Source organism: Chiroxiphia lanceolata, chromosome 1, assembly GCF_009829145.1.
Source record: "Chiroxiphia lanceolata isolate bChiLan1 chromosome 1, bChiLan1.pri, whole genome shotgun sequence".
In the NCBI taxonomy this organism is placed as follows: domain Eukaryota; kingdom Metazoa; phylum Chordata; class Aves; order Passeriformes; family Pipridae; genus Chiroxiphia; species Chiroxiphia lanceolata.
The window spans coordinates 177,086-201,258 of record NC_045637.1 but is presented as its reverse complement, the minus strand read 5'-3'; the positions used below and the strand labels follow the sequence as shown (position 1 = coordinate 201,258).

At 64.4% G+C, this 24,173-nt stretch overlaps 3 protein-coding genes across 11 annotated transcripts in view; 1 reads left to right on the top strand and 2 right to left on the bottom strand.

Annotated features, from left to right (window-relative positions):
- Positions 1 to 24,173, bottom strand: part of LOC116797962 (erythroblast NAD(P)(+)--arginine ADP-ribosyltransferase-like) — a 471,907-nt gene that overhangs the window by 430,989 nt on the left and 16,745 nt on the right. The gene's annotated exons all lie outside the window — the stretch shown is intronic.
- PARP10 (poly(ADP-ribose) polymerase family member 10) lies at positions 3,441 to 10,799 on the bottom strand. Of its 6 annotated transcripts, XM_032709767.1 has the most exons (12): positions 10,446 to 10,799; positions 9,684 to 10,413; positions 9,060 to 9,220; positions 8,222 to 8,467; positions 7,677 to 7,895; positions 7,043 to 7,584; positions 6,585 to 6,797; positions 6,355 to 6,493; positions 5,309 to 6,226; positions 5,104 to 5,240; positions 4,856 to 5,033; positions 3,441 to 4,292 (listed from the first exon to the last, which is right to left on the bottom strand). In XM_032709767.1, exons 3-12 carry the CDS (start codon positions 9,217 to 9,219, stop codon positions 3,991 to 3,993), a joined length of 3,054 nt encoding a protein of 1,017 aa, XP_032565658.1. In that variant the 5' UTR covers position 9,220; positions 9,684 to 10,413; positions 10,446 to 10,799; the 3' UTR covers positions 3,441 to 3,990. The 6 variants fall into 6 exon arrangements, with proteins under 6 accessions (XP_032565658.1, XP_032565650.1, XP_032565645.1 ...); XM_032709759.1 differs by having other exon boundaries at positions 9,684 to 10,799; XM_032709754.1 differs by lacking the exons at positions 9,684 to 10,413; positions 10,446 to 10,799 and having other exon boundaries at positions 5,110 to 5,240; positions 9,060 to 9,492.
- Positions 10,641 to 16,305, top strand: GRINA (glutamate ionotropic receptor NMDA type subunit associated protein 1). Of its 4 annotated transcripts, none has more exons than XM_032709850.1 (7): positions 10,641 to 10,828; positions 12,829 to 13,165; positions 13,786 to 13,898; positions 13,969 to 14,169; positions 14,762 to 14,890; positions 15,153 to 15,296; positions 15,512 to 16,305. In XM_032709850.1, exons 2-7 carry the CDS (start codon positions 12,859 to 12,861, stop codon positions 15,659 to 15,661), a joined length of 1,044 nt encoding a protein of 347 aa, XP_032565741.1. In that variant the 5' UTR covers positions 10,641 to 10,828; positions 12,829 to 12,858; the 3' UTR covers positions 15,662 to 16,305. The 4 variants fall into 4 exon arrangements, with proteins under 4 accessions (XP_032565741.1, XP_032565749.1, XP_032565757.1 ...); XM_032709858.1 differs by lacking the exon at positions 10,641 to 10,828 and adding an exon at positions 11,889 to 11,987; XM_032709866.1 differs by lacking the exon at positions 10,641 to 10,828 and adding an exon at positions 12,093 to 12,333.

The window sequence follows — 24,173 nt, the reverse complement described above, 5'->3', positions numbered from 1 at the left end:
GCCCCCCCCCCGCTCCTGCCCTGCAGCATCCCCGCAGCCCCCTCCCGGAGCCCCCACGCCGCTCGCGGCCCCACGGGGGGGTGGGAGAGGAGGGTTCCACGCGCGGGGACTCACCGTGCGCCGCGATGTCCGCCGGGGCGCCACGGGGGAGCATGACCGGGGGGGAAACGGCACCGGCGGTGATTCCGGGGGGGATGCGGCACCGGAGGGGGAACAGCGGCACCGGTACCGCGGAGGCTCCCGGGGGTGAACGGCCCCGGGGGCTCCGCCCGCACCGGCACCGGCTCCGGCTCCGCGGCAGGGGCGGGGCGGGGGGCGGGGAGCGGGGGGGGCCTTATCTCACCGCCCCACCCTCCGCACCCAGCGCACCCCGCGGGAGGGGGCACCCCCATGGGGCACCTGGTGCGGGAAGGGTTAACCCTGACCAGCGCACCGAGCGTCGGGGGTAACCCCGACCAGTGCTCCCAGTACAGTCAGCACCAGGGGTAACCCTGACCAGTGCTCCCATTACACCCAGGATGGCACGGGTTAGCTGTGACCAGTGCACCCAATATAGAGAGGGTTAACTGTGACCAGTACACCCAGTATGGAGAGGGTTAACCATCACCACTGCAACCACTGAGAGAGGGTGAACCCCACCCAGTGTTCCCAGCAAAGCTGGTCCCATCCCACACTCCCACAAGGGGGTCCCACACCCCTTGGCACTCTGGCACTCCTGGTGCTCCCGGCACTGCTCAGGGACACCCAGGACATCCCACCCAGGAGGCACCACAGGGGGACCAGCTCCAGCCCCCCACCAGCTCCAGCTGGGCACACAAGTGTGTGCACATCACCAGGACACTGCAGGCACACCACTGGCACATCACTGGGACACCATGGGCACATCAGTGGCACATCAGTGGCACACCAGCCTGGGCAGCATCACGTTTGCACGTGGGACAGACCACCTCCAGCTGCTGCATCCAGAGCCCCAGCAGAGCCCCTGTGGCAGAGGGAAGAGACAGGAGCCCTGGAATGGGCCTGGCACAGCTCTGGCAGGGCCCTGGCACAGCTCGGGCATGGCTCCAGCATGGTGCTCACAACCTTGCTGGCCACTGGCCTTTCCCCTGGCCACAAGACAAAGCTCGGCTGCAGCCACTGGTGCTGTAGGAGGGACCTGGCCTGGCAGCTGGGGAGGTCTTGGGAGCCAGGGGGACCCTGGGTGGATGAGGAGCTGGGAACAGGGCCAGTGCTGGAAACCAGTGTCAGGAGCCAGAGCCGGTGCCTTGATCCAGAGGTAATGCTGGGAACTGGAGTTGGAGTTGGGAACTGGTGCTGGGAACTAAAGCCAGTGCTGGCAAATGGAGCTGATGCCTTGAACCAGAACCTGTGCCATGAACCAAAGCCACTGCTTGTAGCCAGTGACAGGGACTGGAGCTGGTGCTGGGAACCAACGCTGGTGCTGAGAACCAGAGGTGGTACCAGGAACTGGAGCCAGTACCAGGAACCAGATCCAGTGTTGGGAGCCAGAGCTGCTCTGGGAACTGGAGCCGGCGCCGAGAACCGGAGCTGGTGCTGCCTGCTGGCCCCAGCCCTGTGGTGCCCAGGAGCCCTGCAGTGCCAGTGCCACAGGACAGAGTCAGCAGCACGGGTGGGTGTGGGTGCCAATGCAGATGTGTGCACTCTCCTGCAGGTACACACCTGTGCAAACATCCATGCACCAACCTGCGTGTGTGCACAGGCGCTCACACACACACATACCACACCCCTCCCGAATGTGCACACACCCATCTGCCCCACCCATGGTACACACAAGTCATGCACGTGCATGAATGCACATATGTGAGTGTGCACACATGTCTGCCCAAACGTGCACTCACGGCTGTGAACACGGGTGAACAAGCGTGTGCCCAGCCCTGCCCGCCTGTAGGCACACATGGCACACACCAGCACAAACACAGCTGTGTGCACGCGCACAGGAACACGCGTGCACACGCGCACACACAAACGTATACGTGGGGGGGGCTCGGGGGCTTCGATGCCTCCTGGTGCCTCCCAGTGCCCCCTGGTGCCTCCCAGTGCCCCCTGGTGCCTCCCTCCACACCCAGCCGCTGGCGCGGCATCGCACGGAACAGCTGCCCCAGCCCCCCGTGAGCCACATCGGGGGCAGCGCCGAAGGGCCCCGGCGCAGCCGCACCCACCGAGGACCCCAGACTGGGGTTCCGTGAAGACCCCCAGGGACCCCAGACCAGGGCAGTGCAATGTGGCACCTGCTGTGTGGTCCCCTCCCGGCTCGACAGGACCCCAGCTCAGCCCCCCCAACCCGCTCTCGCTGCGGCCGTACCGGGGCTGCCGCTCGCTCCGTCCGGATCCGGTGCTGGCGCAGCCGCTCTCGCCGCGGTCATGTGCCGGTGCAGGCACGGGCGCGGGGAGCGAATCCCCCGGCCAGGGCCGGACAAAGGGCCCCTTTCAGTCCCGCTGGGCCCCGCGGGCCCCTCGGCGCCAAGGGACAAAGGTCCGGCACGCTTGGCACCGGCAGCGCCGGGCGCTCCCCGCCCGGGTCACCCGCGGGGCGGGGGGCACTGGGCCCTACCGGGGGGCACTGGGCCCTACCGGGGGGTGGGTGCGTGGCCAGGACCCCTTCTGTGCTCCCCGTCCCTCTCACCTCTGCGCGCCGGCGGCTCCCCGGGAGCGGGGCTCGGCGCCACGTGCGCGGGGCTGGTACGGCTGGCACGGTGCCCCCGGGGATCCCAGAGCCGGCACACGTCAGCGGGGCTGGCACACGCCGGCGCGCACACTGCCCTGGAGCCGCCCGTGCCTGCGGGGCCGGAGCCACTGGTGTCACACCCGTGCCCACCCCGTGTGGGCTCCCCAAAGGGGTGCGGGTGCCACCGAGACTCCCAGTCCTGCAATTGCCCACCCGTGACCTGGGGCAACACAGGCACGTGGGGATGCCTGCGGGAGCTGTGTCCCCCCTACCCCCCCCCCCTTGCCTGCCTGAGGGTCCCATTCGATGGGCACCAGCACTGCCCACATTTGCAGGGTGGGCACCCGGGTATCCCCCAGCATAGCTCAGGGTTGGCCTGTGGGACAGAGGAGCAGGCAGGGAGCAGGATGTAGGCAGCAAGTGGGGAGCAGGCAGAAGGCAGGGAAGAGGCAGGATGCAGGAAGGGAGCAGGCAGGATGCAGGGAGCAGGAAGCAGGCAGGGATGCAGGAGGCACCGGGTCCAGCCCTGGGGTGGCCCAGAGTCACCACCTGGCCCAGCCACCCCACGGGGGGACACAGCATCCCCACACAGCCCCACTTCCTAGTGCTCCCAGCTGAGACTGGGACCCCACTCACCCCAATCCCAGTGCTCCTAGTTGGGATTGATAACCTCCCCTAATCCAGTGCTCCCACCCAGGACTGGGACCCCCCCCACACAGTCTCCCCTCAATCCCAGCTATGTAAAAGGCTCCAATTTATTCCCAGTTTTATTTGCAGTTTTATTCCCAGTTTCACTGGTGTCACACTGGTGATCCCAAGTCCTCCTGTCGGGCTCCTGCCCTGGCATAAGGGCACCCAGGAATGTGCCCATCTGGGGACCCCCCCACTCCAAGTCTCCTGAGCAGGGCAGGAATTCCCCTGAGCCCCCATGGCAGGGACTCCTCGAGCACTTGGTGTGGGGGCAGACACTGTAACCCCTGTGGTGGCACTGGTGCCAGGGGTCTCTGGAGGGTCAAGGGGGGACCACATGGCAGAGCTGAAGCTGGACAGCTCAGGAGGTATCCCCTTGGCAGAGCCAGTGCCAGGGGGCTCGAGGGGTGCTCCCACTGCGAGGACAGTGCCAGGAGGGTCAAAGGGGGCCCCTGTGGCAGAGCTGGTGTCGGGGGGACTCAAGAGGTGCCCCCACAGCAGAGACAGTGCCAGGGGGCTCAGAGGGGTCAAAGAGGGCCCCCCTGGCAGAGCCGGTGCCAGGGGGCTCAGGGGGTGCCCCCACGGCAAAGACAGTGCCGAGGGGCTCAGGGAGGTCAGAGAGGGTCCCTGCGGCGGCAGGTGATCAGGTACTGGGGGTAGGCCTGGGTGTCGTTGAAGATGACAAAGATGTCGGGCTGCTGGGGGTTGTCCACAACGCTGTGGTAGCGCTGGGGGCCCTCGGCCCCCTCCCGCAGTGGGGGTGCCCGCAGGCCCTGCCGCCCGGCCACAAACATCCCGGTCAGCACCTTGGCCACGAAGATGAACTTGGTGCCGTCGGCGCTGGGCGGCGAGTACTGATCCCGTGCCGAGATGGCCGCACGCGCTGCGAAGTACACGCCGCGGCCGTACAGCGTGGCTGCGGGGACGGGGGTCAGCGGGGGCACCGGGGCCGTGTGCTGGCAGTGCCGGGCACAGAGTGGCACCCCATTTCAGCACCGATGGCACCGTGACCGCTTTGGCCCTGCATTCCAATTCCCGTGCTGATGGCACCGTGCCCCCATGATCATCCCATTCCTGCGGCAATGGCACCGTGCCCGCCTCAGCGCTCTGCTCCCATGCCAATGGCACCGTGCCCCCATTGTCACCCTGTTTCCATGCCGTGTCCCATTCCCACACTGATGTCACCATGCCTGGATCAGCACTCCATTCCCATGCCAACGGTGCCTGTGCCCTATTCCCATGCCGTCAACACCATGTCCACACTGGCACTCTGTTCTCATGCCAACGACACTGTGCCCCCCTCGGTGCCCTGTTCTCATGCTGATGGCACTGTTTCCACCTTGGTGCCCCATTCCCATGCTGACACCACCACACCCACATCAGCATCCTGTTCCCATGCTGATGGTCCCCTTTGGCGCCCTGTTCCCACACCAAGGGCACTGTGCCCACATCGTCATCCTGCATCTGCCCAGCGCTCACCGTTCTTGCCGCAGAAGCTGCGGTTGAAACCATGCAGGCAGATCTCACGGCTGGAGGCCTTGGTGGTGCCGTGGAAGAGGATGCGCTCCGCGGCGGTGCCAGCGGCACACGCCCGCTCCACGCTGCCCTTCTTCAGCTGGTACTGCTTGTACAGCAGCGGGTGGATCAGCTTCTGCACCTGCCAGGCACCGCAGCGTCATTGCTCTGCCATGGGGGCACCCCAAGGGGTCCGGTGTCCCCAGACCCACCTGCACGATGCTGATCCGGCTGTGCAGCTCCTCCAGCGTCCCGTAGAAATGGTGAACGGTGTCAGTGAACTCCTCCGAGTCCTCGGCCAGTGGCATCAGCCGCACCTCCTCCTCCAGCCCGGGCACCTCCAGCCCTGCTGGACACAGCCACAGTGAACACGGGCACAGCACAGGACAGGGCTGGCCCCACAGCACCAGCACGTACCGAGCAGGCAGCGGGCACTCTCAGTTGGGGGCTGGCTGCGGCAGACAGGCACGGCACGGGCGCTGCCGATGTCGTACTCCTCCATGCGCTCCAAGTCCACAGTGAAGGGCCGCCCGTCCAGCACCAGGTCCAGCCGGCGCTCCCGGCGCAGCCAGGCCCGCTCCAGCAGCGCCGCTGCCTCAGGGGCGTAGGGGACGACAGTGCCGGAGGGGTCCCAGCGCACCCAGCGTGTGGCAGCAGTGGTGGCAGCGGTGACAGCAGTGGCACTGAGCTCCGGCAGCGGCCGGTGCTGCAGCAGCGTGGCGAGGTCGCGGGCAGCAGGGGCCGTGTACTCGGGGAAGCCGTGCAGCGTGGCGGTGCCGCTGCGCAGGCTGAGGTGCACGGCGTGCCGGCGCTGCAGCAGGGCCAGCGCGCGGTGGCCGGCGGCCGGCAGCGCCCGCAGCCGCTCGCTCTCCACCTCCTGCGCCTGCAGCCGCCCCGCCAGCGCCCGCTCCAGCTCCTGCGGCACCTCCGACACGTCCCGCTCAAAGGAGCAGAACACCGTCACCTGCGCCGTGTCTGCCGCCACCAGTGCCTCCTCCAGCGAGGCCTCCAGCGCGGCCAGCAGCCCAGCATCCTCCTCCACCTGCTCCCGCTCCCGGCAGTAGGAGCGCAGGGAGAGAGCAGTGGCGCGTGCCAGCTCCTCATCCTCACGCCTCATGTTTTCCATGGAATACTGGATAGCCAGAGCCATCTCCGCCTCCTCCTCCACCCCAGTGCCCAACAGCGGCTCCCCGGCACCCTTCCCATCAGCCATGTCAAGGAACTCGGCATCAGGGTCCCACTCACTGCCAAGGACGGCATCAGGCCACACCTGGGGGTCCCCATGGTCGTCAGCCTCGCCAGGGCGCAGTGCTGCCAGCAGCTCCCTGATCTCCTCTGTGGGAGCAGCAGGACATCAACCATGAGACCCCACCACGGCCTGGGGAAGAACCAGCATCCACGGCCCCCTCACCCCACCATGGCACTGAGAGAGTGGGCACCGGAGCGGTGCCCCTGCCCCTCACCTATGCTGGAGTGAAAGCCATCACTGTCACCATCAGCAGCATCATCATCGCCCTCAGGCAGGTCCTGGTGCCAGGGGTGTGGTGCTGAGGGCTGGGGGTCCCAGTGGCGGCTCAGGGGCAGCAGGTCCTCCAGCTCCTGCTTCAGGGACGGCATCACTGGCACTGCTCTGGCATAGCAGGGACCGGCACAACGGTACCCGCCTGCCAGGCCCCTCCCCATGAGGCTGCACCTGCGGGTCTGGGGGTCTCCAGGGGACACCATCCAGGTGGATGACACACTGGAAGCGGCTCTCCAGCTGCTGGAGGAGGCTCTGCCCGTCCAGGTCCCGCAGGAAGCGGGCAACACCAGGGAAGTGCAGCGTCACGGAGTGCGAGGCCACGGAGCCCAGCAGGCTCTGAAGGAAATCTGCTGCTGCCTGGCACCGGCCCAGCTCCCCACTCACCTGCCGGGAGGTGATCAGAAGGGTGGGGATGTCAGCACCTGGGCACTGGCACCTGGCTGGCTCCCCACTCACCAGCCAGCAGTGCAGGCAGTGCAGTTATCACCACGGGGCCAGCAGCCACTGCCAGAATGTGCCATGAGCACGGGGAGGTGGGAGCACAGCACAGAGCCCTGCCCACACCACACCTGCACCCCTGCCCACACCTGGACACCATACCCCTGTCCAGATCCCTGCTTGCAGCTCACCCGGAACCCAGCGATGTCCCCTCCCTCCAGAGGCAGCAGGGACACTTCAGGGATGCTGCCCAGCAGGTCCTGGTAGTGCCGCTGCAGGTACTGCAGCGCTCCCGGCTCCGCTGGCACCAGCACCTCATCCTGCGCCAGCAGCGCTGGCACCGGCACCACCACCGACTCTGGGGCCACCACTGACACCTGCTCCAGGCACTGGCCCTGGATGGTCACGGCCTCGAGCCCCTCTGTGTCCTTGTCCCTGCTGGGGAAGGCGGCCGACGGCTGCACTGGCACTGGGTGCGATGCCCGCGGCTCTGCCGGTGCTGCCAGCGCCGGGACTGCGGGGGCTGTGTCTGGTGCAGGGTCTGTGTCCGGCAGGGAATCTGTGTCCAGCAGAGGGGCTGTGTCCAGAGGGGGGGCTGTGTCCGGGGGGTGGGGGTCCATGTCCAGGGGAGGGTTTCTGTCCCCCTCCAGCGGCTCCAGGAAGGGATAGTGGGGGGTGAGCTCCAGCACCGCATCCTGCAGCCGGTGTGGCCTCTGCAGCACCCGCTCCGCGGCTGCAGGGGGACGGACAGATAGATGGGCAGCCAGTGGCCCAGCCGGGCCCCCCAGTTCCCCCTGGCACCAGCGGGGGTCCCTGCCGGCTCACCTGCCGGCTCCTGGAAGGTGACGATGGCCCGGTGCCCGCCCGGCAGCAGCTGCACCTCCCGCACGGAGCCGCCGCCGCTGCGTCGGTTCTCGAAGTAGAGCTCGAGCAGGTCCCGGCTCAGCGCCGGCCCCGCCGCCCGCACCAGCACCGCGGGGGTCTGTGGCACCCGCAGCAGCGCCAGCCCCCGGCTCTGCGCCCGCTGCTCCGCCGACGCCAGCTCTGCAGCATGGGTGGCACTGGCACCACGGCACAACGGGGACCCCACAGCGGTGCCACCACCCCCACGGCAGCATCTGGGCGCTGGGTGCCCCGTAGACCCCACCCTAAAATACCACCCTGGTGCTCTCAGATCCCCAGCCCGACGCCCCCCTGCCCACCAGTACTCCCACCCCATTGCATCCCCAGCCTTCTGGCACCCCCACCCCATTGCCCCCCACCCTCTGGCAACCCCACCCTATCACCTTGGCCCTCCATGCCCCCACCCTGGCATGCTCACCCCATTACCCTCCCAAACCCTGGTGCCCCCCCATGGTCTCCGGTCCCACCTGGGGGGGTGAGGGGGTCCCGCAGGTGCAGCAGTGCCCAGTCGGGTGCGGGGCCCCGGCACAGCGTGACAGTGCCAGGGGAGACGCCCAGCAGGGTCTCCAGGAGGAGGTCCAGGAGCTCGGGAGAGGTCCAGGGGTCGAGGCCACGCAGCAGCAGGCGGGTGGGGTCCCAGGGGGGGGCCAGGCACACCCCCAGCTTGGCCCCCCCCAGCTGGTGGCTGCCACGGGTCAGCACGTTCTGTGCATCTGGGAGGGAACGTGGGGGTCACTGGGGTGGGGGGGCATCAGCAGAGCCCACCCAGCACCCCCCACCTCCCAGAGCCTGGGGACACAGCACTGCTCACCAGTGCTCCCAGTGGGACTGAGACCCCCCAAATCCCATCCCAGTGCCCCCAGTGGGGCTGGGACCCCCAGACACAATCCCAGTGCTCCCAGTGGGGCTGAAATCCCCCAGACCCCATCTCAGTGCTGCCAACTGGGACTGGGACTGCCAAATATTTACCCCAATTCCAGTGCTCCCAGCTGGGACTGGGACCCCTCACAGACCCTATCCCAGAGCTCTCAGTTGGGACTGCAAATCCCCCACAGCCCATCCCAGTGCTTCCAACTGGGTCTGGAACACCCCACCCCATCCCAGTGCTCCCAGTTAGGACTGGGACCCTCCCCCACCCCATCCCAGAGCTCCCACTTGGAACTGTGACACCCACACACCCCATTCCAGTGCTCCCAATTGGGATTGTGACCCCTCACATCCCATCCCAGTGCTCCCAGTTAGTACTGACTCCCCACACCCCATCCGAGCGCTCCCAGTTAGAACTGGGACCCTCCCCGCACTTACCCTGGGGGTCCTCGAAGGTGAGGAAGAAGAGGGGGCCGAGGCGCTGGCAGCTCTGCACAGGGCCACCCCCCGAGCGCCGCTGGCTCTCGAAGTACAGGACCAGCAGCTCCTCTGGGGTGTCAGGGGGGACCCCCCGCACCTCCAGCACCCCTCGCGCCATCCTGGGGCACCCACACATTGGGGGGAGCTTCCCAGTGGCAGCACCCCCAGGGGGAGCGCCTGCAATTCAGCCCCCCCGTCTCGGGGCACCCACACATCGAGGGGACCTCCTGCACCTCCAGCAACCCCCCTGCCACCCTGGGACACCCACACACTGGGGGGGCGAGATGGAATCCCCCTCAGCTCCTCTACCCACCCTGTTCCTGCTCCCCCCAGCACCGGTGTGACCCCCCTGCACCCACGCGTGACCTCAACCCCTCCCCAAACCCCACATCCGCATCCCCCCCCTGCACCTCCGTACCGAGGACACCCCCAGCCCTGCACCCCCCGGGCAGAGCCCCCCCATAGCCCCGGACACCCCTCGCGGCCCCGGGCAGGACCCCACACCCCCCGGGGCAGAACCCTCCAGCTCCCCGAGGGCAGGACCCCCCCCACGCCCCCGGGGCAGGACCCCCCCCCACGCACCGGACGTCGCGCGGCTCCGCCCCGGCAGCGAAACGAAACTGAAACGGGGCGGGAAGGGGAAGGGGAAGGGCAGGGGGCGGGAACGGGGTGGGGACACGGGGCCGGACCCACGCGGGACGCGGTGACACGTGGCCGTCCCCCGCGCCTGACCAGCGGGCACGGGACCGGCCCCACGCGTCATAACGGGACACTGGACTTTTCCGATGCGTGACAGGGGGAACGTGGAACCGGCCCCACGCGTGACGGGGACACACAGGACCGGCCCCAAGTATAACATGGTGACACGTTACCGGCCCCACGCGTGACCGGGGGACACAAGACCATCCCTCGCGCGACAGGGGGACACGAGACCACCCCCGTGCGTGCCCTGGGAACACGGGAACAGTCCCACGCGGGAAACGGGGACACGGGACCGGCCCCACAGATGACACGGGGACACAGAATCAGCCCCAGATATTACCAGAGCCGGTCCCACACGTGACAGAGAACACGTGGCCATCACCTGCACGCGACCACGGGACAGGGAACTGGCCCCAGACGCGACCATGGGGCACAGAACCGGCCCCACGCGTGACACAAGGACACGGAACTGACCCCAGACAGGACCAAGGAACATGGGAACCGCCCCACGGCTGACTTGGGTACACGGGACCGTGCCCAAGAGTGACACAGGGATACGTGACCAGCCCCACGGGTCACCAGAGGACATCGGACCGGCCCCCGCGCGTGACTGGGAGACACGTGACCGACCCCACGCGTGACCGGGGGACACGTGACCGGCCCCAGGGGTGTCCAGGGGACCCCGGACCGGCCCCACGCGTGACCAGGGGACACCTGACGGGCCTCAGGAGTCTCCAGGGGACCTCGGACCGGCCCCACGCGGGACACAGCGGGGTGGAGCGAGTGACGCGGCTCCGCCGCCACAGGGGGGCGCTCTGCCGCGAGGCCCCGCCCCTCACACGGGTCACGCCCCCACATGCCACGCCCTCCTGCAAGCCCCGCCCCCAGCCTACGCGGGGAGCGGCAGGTCCAGCGCAGCTGCTCCCCCGCCCCTCTCCAGGCCACGCCCCTCTCCAGGCCACGCCCCGCCCTGGCCCCGCCCCCCGGCGCGCAGCGAGCGGACCCCGCGCAGCTCGGCCCGGCCGGTGAGCGGGGGGCGCGGGGGGTCCCGGGCTCTGGCGGGGGGGCGGGCGGTGGGAGGGGGCGCGGAGACCCCGGCGCCGCCCCCGAGCGCGGGTCTCCCCTGCCGCCCCGCGCTGCCGCATTACGCAGCGCACGGGTTCCGTGCGGGGAGCGGAGGGGGGGGCGGGGGTTATAACAGGAGGGGGGACCGCGGCCGAGGGGGACCCCGCGAGCGCGGAGACAGGGGAAGGGTCCCCTAGGAGCCCCCCCGCGGCAGCGCTCGGGGATTAGGCTCGCTGCTGCCGTAAATAGGCCGTGCCGGGGCTTTACCGAGCGTCAGGGCAAAGCGGCTTACGGGGCTCCGGGAGAACCGGCGGGGGGGCGGGCGGCGGCACCCCCGCAACCCGTGATGCGGGAGCACCTGCACCCCCGCCCGCCTCCACCTCCCGCAGCCCGTGCTGCGGACACCCCCACAACCCTCGCTGCATCCCCCGTAGCCCCTGCTGCGGGCACCTCTGGAACCCCCTACACCCCCTGCTGCGGGCACCCCCGCAATTCGTGCTGCGGGCACCACTGCACCTCCCGCACCCCCGGCGCGCCTTGCAACCCGTGATGCGGCCACCCTTGCACACCGTGCCCCTCGCGTTCCCGCAACCCGTGATGTAAACACCCCCTGCACCTACGGTACCCTGTACTGCGGGCCCCCGCACCCTGTGCCTCCCCCAACGCGAGCTGCGGACACCCCTGAACCCCCCGCACCGCATGCAGCGTACTCCCCATAGCGCCTGCACCCCGTGCCCCCCGTGCAGGGTGCCCCCCGTACCCACCACATACTGTGCGCCTCCTGCCCCCCGTTCAGGGTGCCCCCCGTACACCCCCCGCCTCACGGGGGAGCCCCCATGCCCCCCACACACCGTGCCCCCCGGGGGAGCCGCCCAGGCCCTCTGTGCCCCCGGTGCCGCCCCCGCGGTGCCGCAGGGCCGAGCCCCCCCCGTCCCCCGCCGCCCGCCCGGGGCGCGGGGCCGTCACGCGGCGGCTGCGGTTGGCGCTGCCCGTTGGCCGGGCCCGGGGCCCTGCGGCAGCGCGCGGCCCCGCACCGGCACCGTGACAGCAGCGGCACCGCACAGGCCCGGTACCGCACGGGCCCGGTACCGCCGACTGCCAGGCCGCGGCACCGCACCGGTACCGCACCGGCGAGTGCGCGGTCCCTGCTTAGGGCGCAGCCGCCGCTCCCGCACTGCCCGGTTTTGTAACCGGGCCCCGGGAGCGGGGGCGGCCCCGGGGCTGCAGCGCAGCCCCCGCCCGGCCTCGATGAATGTGGGGCTGGGGCGGAGGCTGGCCGGGCCCCGCACATCACCGCTCCCCGTCCGAGGGGGTGTTGCCATGGCAACGGCCCCGCCGCCATCTTGTGCGGGCCCGGGGTGGAGGGGGTCGGGACGTGCCCCCCATCCCGGCAGTGCTGGGGACAGCGACTCACTCCCACATTGTTGCGCTGAACTGGTTGGGGACCCCCAGGGCTGCCTGAAGGGCGAGTTGAGGGTTGGGGGTGGCGGGGGTGTGATTATGAAAGGGGGTGACAGCCATGCGGGGGTAATGTAGAGGGGGTAATGGCCATTGGGGGTGACAGCCATGAGGGGCTTATGGCCCTGGGCATGATGAGGAGGGGGGTGGCGGCTATGGGGGGGTGATGCCATGGGGGTGGTGATGAGGAGGGGGGTGATAGCTGTGGGGGTTTGATGTCTGTAGGGAAGTGATGGGGAGGGGGGTGATGACCGTGTGGGGGTGATGGCCATAGGGAGGTGATGGCTGAGGGGAGTGATGGGGGGGAGGTGATGGCTGTGGGGAAGCGATAGCTGTGGGGGGGTGATGACCGTGTGGGGGTGATGGGGAGGGGGTGATGGCTGTGGGGAAGCGATAGCCACGGGGGGGGGGGGGGGGATGACTGTGGGGCGTGATGAGGAGGACAGCGACAGCCACGGGGGATGATGACACCGACTCTGACCCCCTCTCCTCCCCCCCACAGCACAAAGGCGGTCGCAGCCTGCGGGACAAGATGTCCCACGAGAAGAGTTTCCTGGTGACGAGTGACGGCTTCGCGGGGCAGCAGCCGACGGCCCCCCCAGCCTACGCGCAGCCCCCCTACCCCGTCGCCCCATACCCCCAGCCCCAGTTCGCCCCTGCGCCCTACCCCCAGCCAGGCTTCACGCAGGGGCCGGGACCGTATCCTCCGCCGGGGCCGTACCCCCCTGCCGGGCCGTACCCCGCCGGGCCGTACCCACCACCTGGGCCGTACCCCCAGGGCCCCTACGGGCAGCCGCCCTATGCCCAGCCCCAGCCCATGGTCCCTGGCGACCAGGACTGTAAGTACCAGGGAAGGGGGGGGCAGGGGGTACGCTCCAGGCTGGGGGGCTCCCAATGGGTGTACAATGTGGGGTGTCCCAGTGGGGTGTATGACCCCCATTTGGATTCCCTGTGGGGCGCTCCCAGGGGGGTGTACAACTGCCCCGGCTCCTTGCTGGGGGGCTCTGAATGGGCTGTACAACCCTCTCCCCTGGCTCCTGTTGGAGTTTGGGGGCTTCAGGTGTGGAGAGCAGCCCCCTGCTTTGGGCACTGACGACAGGCCTGGGGGGCTCCCCTGCAGAGGGGGCCCGTTTTGGCAGCGCTGTTCCTGTTGTGGCCCAGCTGTGTGGACGGTGAGGGTGGGTTTGGCAGGTCACACAGCTCAGGGGTCCTGAGTGGGGCAACAGGGACCCCCCTGTGGATCCTGGCTCCTACCCCACATGTCCTGGGAGGCACTTGGGGCAGGCCCTGCCCACCGGGGACGGTGTTGGCCATGAGCCTGGGTGGGGGGACACTGTCCGGGGCCATGTCAGCTGTGACACCTGGCTTTGAGGGGCAGAGAGCCCTGCTCCCCATGGCCCCTGGGATGCCCCTGGGACCTCCAGCCCTACCCACTGAGTGATGTCCCCCCTCCCCACAGCCCCCCTGCACAGCACCTACCACGAGGACGGGCCCCCCTCCTACTATGACAACCAGGACTTCCCGTCGGCGCACTGGGATGACAAGAGCATCCGACAGGCCTTCATCCGCAAGGTGGGACACGGGGGGCTCTGGGGGGAGCACGGGGCGGTGGGGGCCCCCTGTGACCTGCCCCTGTCCCCAGGTGTTCCTGGTGCTCACGCTGCAGCTGACCGTCACCTTCGCCTTTGTGACCGTCTTCACCTTCGTCAAAGGTGTGCGGGGCTTCGTGCAGCGCAACGTGTGGACGTACTACGTGTCCTACGCCGTGTTCTTCATCTCCCTCATCGTCCTCAGCTGCTGCGGCGACTTCCGCCGCAAGCACCCCTGGAACCTCGTGTCCCTGGTGAGCTGGGGGCTGGCCCGGGGGGGCACGCGGCGGGTTTGGGGGTGCTGAGCTGGAGGCACACGGTGGGGTGGGTTGGGGGGCATGCGGCAGGGTGGGTTTGGGGGAGCTGATCTGGGGGGGTCAGCAGGGTGGCTTTGGGGGTGATGAGCTGGGGGGGTCAGCAGGGCAGGTTTGGGAGTGATGAGCTGGGGGGGTCAGCAGGGCAGGTTTGGGAGTGATGAGCTGGGGGGGTCAGCAGGGCAGGTTTGGGGGTGATGAGCTGGGGGGATCAGCAGGGTGGGTTTGGGGGTGCTGAACTGGGGGGGTCAGCAGGGTGGGTTTGGGGGTGCTGAGCTGGGGGGGTCAGCAGGGTGGGTTTGGGGGTGTTGATCTGGGGGGTTCAGCAGGGCAGGTTTGGGAGTGATGAGTTGGGGGCCACAAGGCGTGTTTGGGGATGCCGGGCTGGAGCGCACCGGGTGGGTTTGAGGGTGCCAGGCTGGGGTGAGTTTGGGGGTGCTGAGCCCAGGGCACAGGGTGGGTTTGGGAATGCTGGGTGGCAGAATGCGTTTGGGGGTGCTGACCAGCCTGACAGGTTCCCCCTTGCCCCTAGTCCATCCTGACGGTCAGCCTGTCCTACATGGTGGGGATGATCGCCAGCTTCTACGACACTGACGCCGTCATCATGGCCGTCGGCATCACCGTAGTCGTCTGCTTCACCGTCGTGATCTTCTCCCTGCAGGTCATTGTCAGGGCTGCCCTTGGCTGGGTGGCTCTAAATTGGGGTCCCCAGGCTGCCCCCCTGGCTGGGGGGCTCCAGACTGTGGGTACGACCCTCCTGGCTCTCAGTTGGGGGCTCCCAGTGGGGAGTACAACCCCCCATCAACTCCCTGCTGGCTCTTGAGGGGCTCTGAATGGGGTGTACCACCCCCACTCAGCTTCCTGCTGGGTCTGAGGGCTCCAAACTGGGGTCTGACCTCTCTGCTGATCCCCCCTCCCCACAGACCAAGTATGACTTCACCTCATGCCGGGGCGTCCTCATCATCTGCCTCGTCGTGCTCATCCTCTTCTCCATTCTCTGCATCTTCATCCGGAACCGCATCGTGGACATCATCTACGCCTCGCTGGGGGCCCTGCTCTTCACCTGCGTGAGTCAGGGGGCCAGGATCCCCCATTCTGCGGGGGGCAGTGCCACCAGGACCCCTGGGCACTCTGGTTTGGTGGGGACTCAGGATGTGAGTGGAGGTGTGGGGACGGGGGGTGCAGGATGTGCTCAGGGGGTCCCTGGCTGGTTTGGGGGGGAACTGGGGGGCTGCTGGTGCCTCCCAGCCCCGGGCTCCCTCTGACACCCCCTTTTCCGCAGTTCCTGGCGGTGGACACGCAGCTGATCCTGGGGAACAAGCAGCTGGCGCTGAGCCCCGAGGAGTACATCTTCGCCGCGCTCAACCTCTACACTGACATCATCAACATCTTCCTCTACATCCTCGCCATCATCGGCAGGGCCAAGGAGTAGCTCCCCCCGGCCCCTGCTGCCCCGTGCAGCCCCCCGGGTTCGAGCCCCCCCTCCCTGTAGCCGGTTTTGTTGCTGTTCTCATCGTGCCCCCCCGGTGGTTCTGCGTGGCCCCGGTTCCTGCCCCACGGGGCTCGCTGGTACGGGGGTTGTCACCACGCCCCCCCAGTTCCCCGCTCTCCCCTGCTGTGAATATGATTCCCCCCCTGCCTCGTTGCATTGAACGTGGACTGGAAGCACTTTGAAGCCCCCTCCGTCCTGTCCTGCCTCCCCCACGCTGCCCCCCCTCCTCGTGCCCCCGTCACCCCTCCGGCCGCAGGCAGGGGCAGCGCCAGCAGCATCCAGACCCCCCTTGAGCCACTGTCCCTGCCTGTCCCCACCCCCAGACCCCCCAAACCACAGCCCTGCCCATGGCACCCCCAGGCCCCCCCCCGAGCCACCATCCCTGTCTGTCCCCACCCCAGACCTCCTCAAGCCACTGTCCCTGCCCATCCCCAGATGCCACCAGCCACCATCCCTGCCTGTCCCTGCCCCCAGGAACCGCAGTCCCTGCCCGTGGCACCCCCAGACCCCCCAGTCCCCTCCCCACGTGGCTGAGGCCCTGTCCTGGTCCTGCTGTTAATAAACCATTTTGTTCATCTCCCATGGCTCTGGCTCCGGCCCGTGCTCTAGGGGAGCTCTCTGGGGATGGAATGTCCCAATGTCACCTACCTCTTGGTGTCCCCACCTCCCAGTGTCCCCAGCACAGTCCAGCTGGGAGTCAGGCCCTGGACATGGGGGTTGAGGGAGCTGGGGGGACTCAGTTTGGGGACAAGGAGTGAGGTGGGGAGCAGGGCAGGACCCCAGGGGGACAGGAGGGGGCAGCCAGGTGGGGTGAGGTGCTGCTCCCAGGTAACGTGACAGGACAAGAGGAAACAGCCTCAAGTTGTGCCAGGGGAGGTTCAGGTTTGATAGGGGGAAAATTCCTCCTGAGAAAGGTTGTCCAGCCTGGCACAGCTGCCCAGGGCAGGGTGGGGTCCCCATCCCTTGGGGGGTTTAACAGCTGTGTGGATGTGGCTCTTGAGGTCATGGGTTGTGGTGGCCTTGGCAGTGCCGGGGGAGCGGTTGGACTCAGGGGGCTCAGAGGCTTTTCCAACCCAAACGATTCCATGATTCCATGATGCCCAGTCCACCCCAGCACAGCTGGCACGCTCCTTGGCAGCTGTCAGCCCTGGCCAATGCTTCCATCTCTCCCTGTTCTCCCAAACACCTTGAGAAACATTCCCTGCTCTTCCTTTGCTGCTCCCAGGGCTTCTCATCCCACAGTTTCTCAGTCAGAGATCTTGTGATGAATGAGAGTTTTAAGGTGGCTCAAAGAACCCTCGGCAAAGACATTGACAAAAGGAAGTTTTATGTAAAAGCCAAAACCAAACCAAAAATTATTTACATGAAATGAGGGGGTTGAACAGTAAGGATAGGAAAGGATACAAGGGAATAAGGGAGACCCTCCTGCTAAGGGTCGGAGGGAACCCCCTCGCTAAACTGGGTCCTGCACTTGAATGACATTTCAGGCCTAAAGGTTTAACAGCACTTCAACTTAACAGCACTGAATCAAGAGCTTAAGTTAAACCATTTAACAAAGATTCATATAGAATTTCCTGTAGCACAACAGTAAATCACATAGAGGCCCGACTTAGGAATTAAAAGGACTTAAGGATCTGAGAGCAATATTTCTGGGACATTTGCTGTAGCACATTCACACTCGCACACACACAGAGAGCTAAAGACTTTGTACAAGGTGTGCACAGGTGTGTGTGTACAGCGCATGTACAAGGTATGTACAAGTGCATGTACAGGTTTACACCTGTGAAAAATCCCCCTCGAGCTCAGGGAAGGACTCACGTTGGTGCCTTTGCATCTTCCCAAGGGGTGAAGGGCTGAGTAGGGGATCAGCCCAGGCTCCTGCCTTGGCCCTCCCAGTGCAGCAAACAGGAGAGTTCACCGGCTCTGAGAGGCCCCACTCTGAGGCAGATGCTGGGCACTGAGGTCCAGAAGAGCTCCAAGGGTCTCCCTCGGGATGGCTGTTTACAGGCTCACAAGAGACAGGACTTTATTGTTGTCATTTTCCATCCCGGCCACAGTTCAGGGCAGGAACTTTCTTTCAAAATTCAATAACGAAAACGTTGTTGCACTTGGGTTGTTCTTCAGGCAACAAAAATCACTTCCCAAGGCTGTTTGTTAAAGCAGGAGCTCGTTATCCAGCACGAGTTCCTGGGAACAGACAGTGTTTCTGATAAGCTCGAGAGCAGCTCGGCACAGGTGCTGTTTGTTGAGGTCTGATGAGCATTTCTGAGATCATAGAGCAGCCCAAGGGGGGGTGGGGTGCAGCACCACAGCTCCCGGGGCTCCATCTCTGGCCATTCCTCTCCTGGGACTCCCCAGGTCCCTTTCTCTCACCTGCTCCTGATTTGCAGAGCAGCCGCTGGCTCCAGGCCGGTTCCAACGGCTGTTCCCAGGGAACAGAGCTGCCCTTGGCAGCTTCCCCTCCCCTGCCCTCAGAATTCCATCCCGCTGCCTCGGTTGTTTATTTTTGTAAATCCCTCCCCAGCACCTGTCATGCTGCTGCTGTCCCTGTGCCATCCCTGAGGCCACGTGTGTGAGTGACACAGTGATCCCCAGAGGCTGAGGCTGGAGCCCCTGGAGCCACCCGGGTGCTCCATGAGGGCTGTTGGTGCCAGGATGGGAGCAGGGCAGGCACTGAGCCCTTCCCACCATGAGACATTCCCACCTGGAGCACTGGACCCCCAGCACAAAAAATGTGCGTCCAGAGGAGGCTCCGAGAGTTTGAGCCCCTCTACTCTGGAAATAAGTTGGGAAAGCTGGGGATGTTCCATCTGGAGAAAGCTCTGGGCAGAACTTAGAGCCCCTTCCAGTGCCTAAAAGGGACTAAAGAAAGCTGGGAAGAGACTTTGTGCAAGGGCCTGGAGTGACAGGATGGGGGGGAATGGCTTCGTACTGCCAGAGGACAGGGTTAGATGGGATACTGGGAAGGAATCCTTCCCTGGGAGGGTGGGCAGGCCCTGGCACAGGTTGCCCAGAGCAGCTGTGGCTGCTCCTGGATCCCTGGAAGTGTCCCAGGCCAGGTTGGACGGGGCTTGGAGCCACCCGGGCTGGTGGGAGGTGTCCCTGCCCGTGGCAGGGCTGGGCCCGGCGGTGCTTTCCTGTCGCTCCCCCCGGCCGTTCCCGGTCCCCCCGGTGCCGGGATGGGGCGGACACTCCGCAGCGGGATCGGCCCGCGCTGTGCCCGGGCTGCAACCTGGGAACTGCCCCGGGGGAGGCGTCGCTTTTTCCCGGGACAATTCCCGGCGGGAGCCGCGGGGATGTGCGGGTTACAGGGGGAAAACGCCCTGATCGGAAAGGAAAAGAGTTTCCTCAGTGAAACGTGAGTTTTCCCAGAAATAAACGTGCGGCGGTGCCTCCCTCCCTCCCCCGCGGCCACTCCGGGAGCTCAGAAACGCTCCTCAGCCCTCGGCAAACAGCCCCTGTGCCGAGCTGCTCTCGAGTTCCCCGGGAACTCGTGCTGGATAACGAGCTCCTGCTTTAACAAACAACCTTGGGAAGTGACTTTTGCTGCCTGAAAAACAACAACGTTTTCGTTATTTAGCTTTGAAAGAAAGTTCCTGCCCTGAACTGTGGCCGGGATGGAAAATGACAACAATAAAGTCCTGTCTCTTGTGAGCCTGTAAACAGCCATCCCGAGGGAGACCCTTGGAGCTCTTCTGGACCTCAGTGCCCAGCATCTGCCTCAGAGTGGGGCCCCTCAGAGCCGGTGAACTCTCCCGTTTGCTGCACTGGGAGGGCCAAGGCAGGAGCCTGGGCTGATCCCCTGCTCAGAATCACAGAATATGCTGAGCTGGGAGGGACCCACAGGGAGCATCGAGCCCAACCCTTGGCCCTGCACTGGACCCTCCCCGAGGGTCACACCACGTGCCTGAGAGATCGTCCAAACGCCTCTTGAGCGGTGACAGGCTTGTGCTGTGACCACCGCCCTGGGGAGCCCGCTCGCCTTCTCCAGCTCGCTCTCCCCTGTCCCATCACCCACACCCGGGGACTGAGACAGAAAAGGGGAATTTTTGGTCCTTTTCCTCACGCCCTCCGTCTCCAGGCAGCAGCTCCCTGGCCATCGGCTGCCCCGCCTCCCATCGCTCCCGCTGCCGAGCGGCCCCGGCCGAGAGGGAGAACCCGGGGAACACCCGCTGATCTCCCCGGCACGGAAAACTCCTTCGGGCCCCAGAGGAGCGAGGGAGGGCGGCGGGGCCGAGCGGCCGCTCCCGCTGGGCCGCCCCCCCGGCAGACGAGGCTCCGGGTGCCTTCCCCGAGGTGCTTCCATTCGTTCCCGTCCGTCTTCTCCCCTTCCGTGCCCGGCCCGGGCCGTGCCGAGGGAGCAGCCGCCGGCACGGCCGCCTCACAGCGCCCTCGAGACTCAGCCCTTCGCCCCGGGGGAAGGTGCAAAGGCACCGACGGGAGTCCTGCCCTGAGCTCGGGGGGATTCTTCACGGGTAGAAACCGGTACACGCCTTGTACATGCACTGTACGTACACCTACATACCTTGTACATACACGGTACACACACCTGTACATGCACTGTACATACACCTACATACCTTGTACATACATGGTACACACACCTGTACATACACCTGTACATACACTGTACATACACCTACATACCTTGTACATACACGGTACACACACCTCTACATACACCTGTACATACACTGCACACACACCTGCACACACCTGCACACACACCTGTACATACAGCTCTATAGACACTGCACACACACCTGCACACACACCTGCACACACACCTGTACATACACCTGTACATACACCTGTACATACAGCTCTATAGACACTGCACACACAGCTGCACACACACCTGCACACACACCTGTACATACACCTGTACATACACCTGTACATACAGCTCTATAGACACTGCACACACACCTGTACATACACCTGCACACACACCTGCACACACACCTGTACATACAGCTCTATATACACTGCACACACACCTGTGCACCCCCCTGTACATTCCTTGCACAAACTCTTCAGCTCTCTGAGCACACGAGTGTGAAGTGCCACAGCAAACGTCCCAGGGATGCTGCTCTCAGGTTCTTGAGCCATTTGGATTAATAAGAAAGTCAGGTCGGGTTGATTTTGGGTTTAGATTGATTGATTTTAGATTTTCTTTTGCTTTTTCTGTGTGTGCTTTGACCATCCAGTGAGCAGCAGAGTGACCTTTGCCAAGGAACCTGATCATGCATTTGCTTTTGTTTGAAACCTGCTTTTGATGATGCATCTGCCGGTGGTTCTGCAAGTGACCTCGAACCCCTCATTCACCGCAAAATGTTAAAGTGTGACACATAAACCATTAAACCACTTGTGGCAATACCAGCAGTTCATGGCTGGGAATCCATGACCATGTGCTGGTAAATTGAAATATTTTTGTAAATTGTCTCTTTTACCACTGTTGGAGGATTAAAAATTTCACTGATAAGGAAATCCCTGAGGATTGATTCAGTGACGTTCCCATGAGTTGTAGGTACAGCTGATGATGGACCTCAGTAGGGGGAAGAGCTCCGTGGGGGAGCAAGCAATAGCAGGAGGGAAATGCTTCAAATTTGCCTCATTTACTTCAGATTTTAAAATTCCTGCAGGTTTTTTTGTGAAGCCCAAGAAGGATTCCCTAGTTGTGCTGCTGGGCTTCAGTTCTTCATTGCAATCAGAGTAATGGAAGCTGTGGCCGAAGGAGTTACAGAATCGTCTCATCTGTGGTGTTTAAATATTTTAAATTACTGGGATTTAAATATTGTAAATTACTGGAAGTTTTTGTCAGCTGCCTGGGCCTGGTTTGAACTGGAAAATATTTGTCAGGGGCATCATTCCAGTGAAGGAATTTCAAACAAAACACAATTCTGGGGTTTTACATCACAGCACGTGAAACAGTCCAATCAGATGCTGAAATAGGGGATCTGAGACAAAAGAAGGGAATAATGGCTAATCCCAGATTTCTTTTCCTGAGACCAAAAGTCAATCCATTCTAGCAGCTTGGGTAGGACCCTGTCATTTTTGGGAAGTGCCCGTAAGACTCAGACTTTATTTTGTCACACAAAGTCTTCTGAAGAAAAGAATTCCAGTCCCAAGGTTGGTTTCCTCTTTTAGTCAATTTTTGGGAGAGCAATGGAAAAGCAAGATTCCTTTGCTTTAGCAGGAATACCCAACACAGTGGAGTGCAAACAAGGCTGTATAGGGAGAACTCTGTGGGTTTCAGTAAAGCTTTGGATCCTGTCTCTCCCAGAATCCTTCTGGACAAACTGTCCAGCCCACAGCTGGCTAAACACATCGTGGGGTGGGTGAGCAATTGGATCACGGGTTGGACAAAGGGTGACAGGGAATAGGGGGACATCAGGCTGGCACTGGTCAGTAGTGGGGTTCCAGGGCTCCATCTTAGGCCCAGAGCTCTTCAACACCTTCATACATGACAGTTCACTGTCCCCCCCAGTGCCCGGAGCAGCCGTTGCCACTTCTGGCCCCAGGAACAGGCAGGAACCCCCCAGTAAACCCCCTCTGCTCCCAGCTGGGTGTGGTGGGCTGAGACAACTCAACAAAAACAGAAGTAAAACTGAGAGGTTGCACAACCGAAAGATTTATTCTTTACTTCCATTTATCAGATGTCCACCCACTTCTCAGAAAGTGGGGCTCCAGCACACGGAGCCGTTGCTCCAGAAAGCAAAGACTGTAAATAACGAACATGACCCCATTCCTCCTCGTTTTCTGAGCTTCTCTGAGCGCAGGTCCCACAGCCTGGGATGTCCCTGGGGTCCCTGGGGGTCAACTGTCCTGGCTGTGTCCCCTCCCAAGCCCTTGCCCAGCCCTGGCCCTCCCGATGGGGTTGGGTCGTTGGGGACACAGTGCTGGTGCGGTGCCAGCCCTGCTCAGCAGCACCAAAGCACAGGTGTGTCACTGGCACCTTTCCAGGCCCCACTGCAGAGCCCAGGGCTGTGGGGGCTGCCAGGGGAGCAGGAACTCCAGCTCAGCCACACCCAACACACCGGGGCCGAGGGAAGGTCTCACCCTGGGGCCAAGGGACACCAGGAGGGACAGACGGACGGGACAGAGCCTGGGTAGGGCTGGGGCTGGATCTGGGTGTCCCCCGGGCACTCACCTGTCCCCAGGCTCAGCCTCACCTGCCTGGGTGAGTTTAAGGCAGCAGAATCCCTTGAAGGTCTCAACAGTTATTGATTAACTTGAATTTAGGCTCTGCAGAGGGATCGGGACGGGCCCAGGATTGATGGGCCAAGACCCAACATTGCCCATCCCCCTGTGCTGGCACTGCTGAGGCACCTCCAGTCCTGGGGGCAGCTCTGGGGTCCCCAGGTACAGGACACTGAGGGGCTGGAGCATGTCCACGGAAGGGAACGGAGCTGGGGAAGGCACTGGAGCACCAGGAGTGGCTGAGGGAGCTGGGGGGGCTCAACCTGGAGAAAAGGAGGATTGGGGGGGACCTTCTCGCTCTCTGCAACTCCCTGACAGAAGGGTGGAGCATGGGGGGGTCAGGCATGCACAGATGGAGCTGCTAAGCCACTCCCCAGGATATTTGAAAAGTCCTGGCAGTCAGGGGAAGTCCTGGGTGACTGGAAAAAGGGGAGCACAGGACCCATCTTTAAAAAGGGAAGAAAGGACAGCAGTGGGAACTCCTGCCCTGTCAGCCTCAGCTCTGGGCCCAGGAAGGTCATGGAACAAATCCTTCCAGAGCTTCTGCTGAGGAACATGGAGGTGACTGGGGACACCTAGCATGGCTTCACCAAGGGTAAGTCCTGCGTGACCAACCCAGTGGCCTTCTTGGCTGGGGTGACTCCCATCAGTGGGCAAGGGAAGGGCCCTGGGTGTCATCGATCAGCACTTCTGTAAAACCTGTGCCACGGTGCCCACAACAGCCTTCCCTCCAAACTGCAGAGTGATGGATTCCACAGGGACAGGGGCTGTTGGGTGGCTTGGGAATTGGTTGGATGATCCCATCCAGAGGGCTCAGAGTCCCGATGGACATCAGTGGCCAGTGGTGCCCCTCAGGGGTCCGTGCTGGGACCAGTGTGATTTAATGTCTTCACTAATGGCACAGACGAAGGGGTCGAGGGCACCCTCAGCAGCTCTGCAGGTGCCACCAAGCTGAGGGTGCAGGTGACACACCTGAAGGACGGGGCCACCCAGAGGCACCCAGACAAGCTCGAGAAGTGGCCCACGGGGATCTCCTGAGGTTTAACGAGGCCAAGTGCTGGTGCTGCACAAGGGTCGGGGCAACGCCCGGGATCCATCCAGGCTGGGGATGAACAGATGGAGCAGCCCTGGGAGAAGGACCTGGGGGTGCTGCTGGGGGGAGGCGGGACATGCCCCATCCCAGACCCCCCCGTGTACTGGGCTGATCCCCCAGCGTGGGCAGCAGGGGAGGGGAGGATTCTGCCTCTCT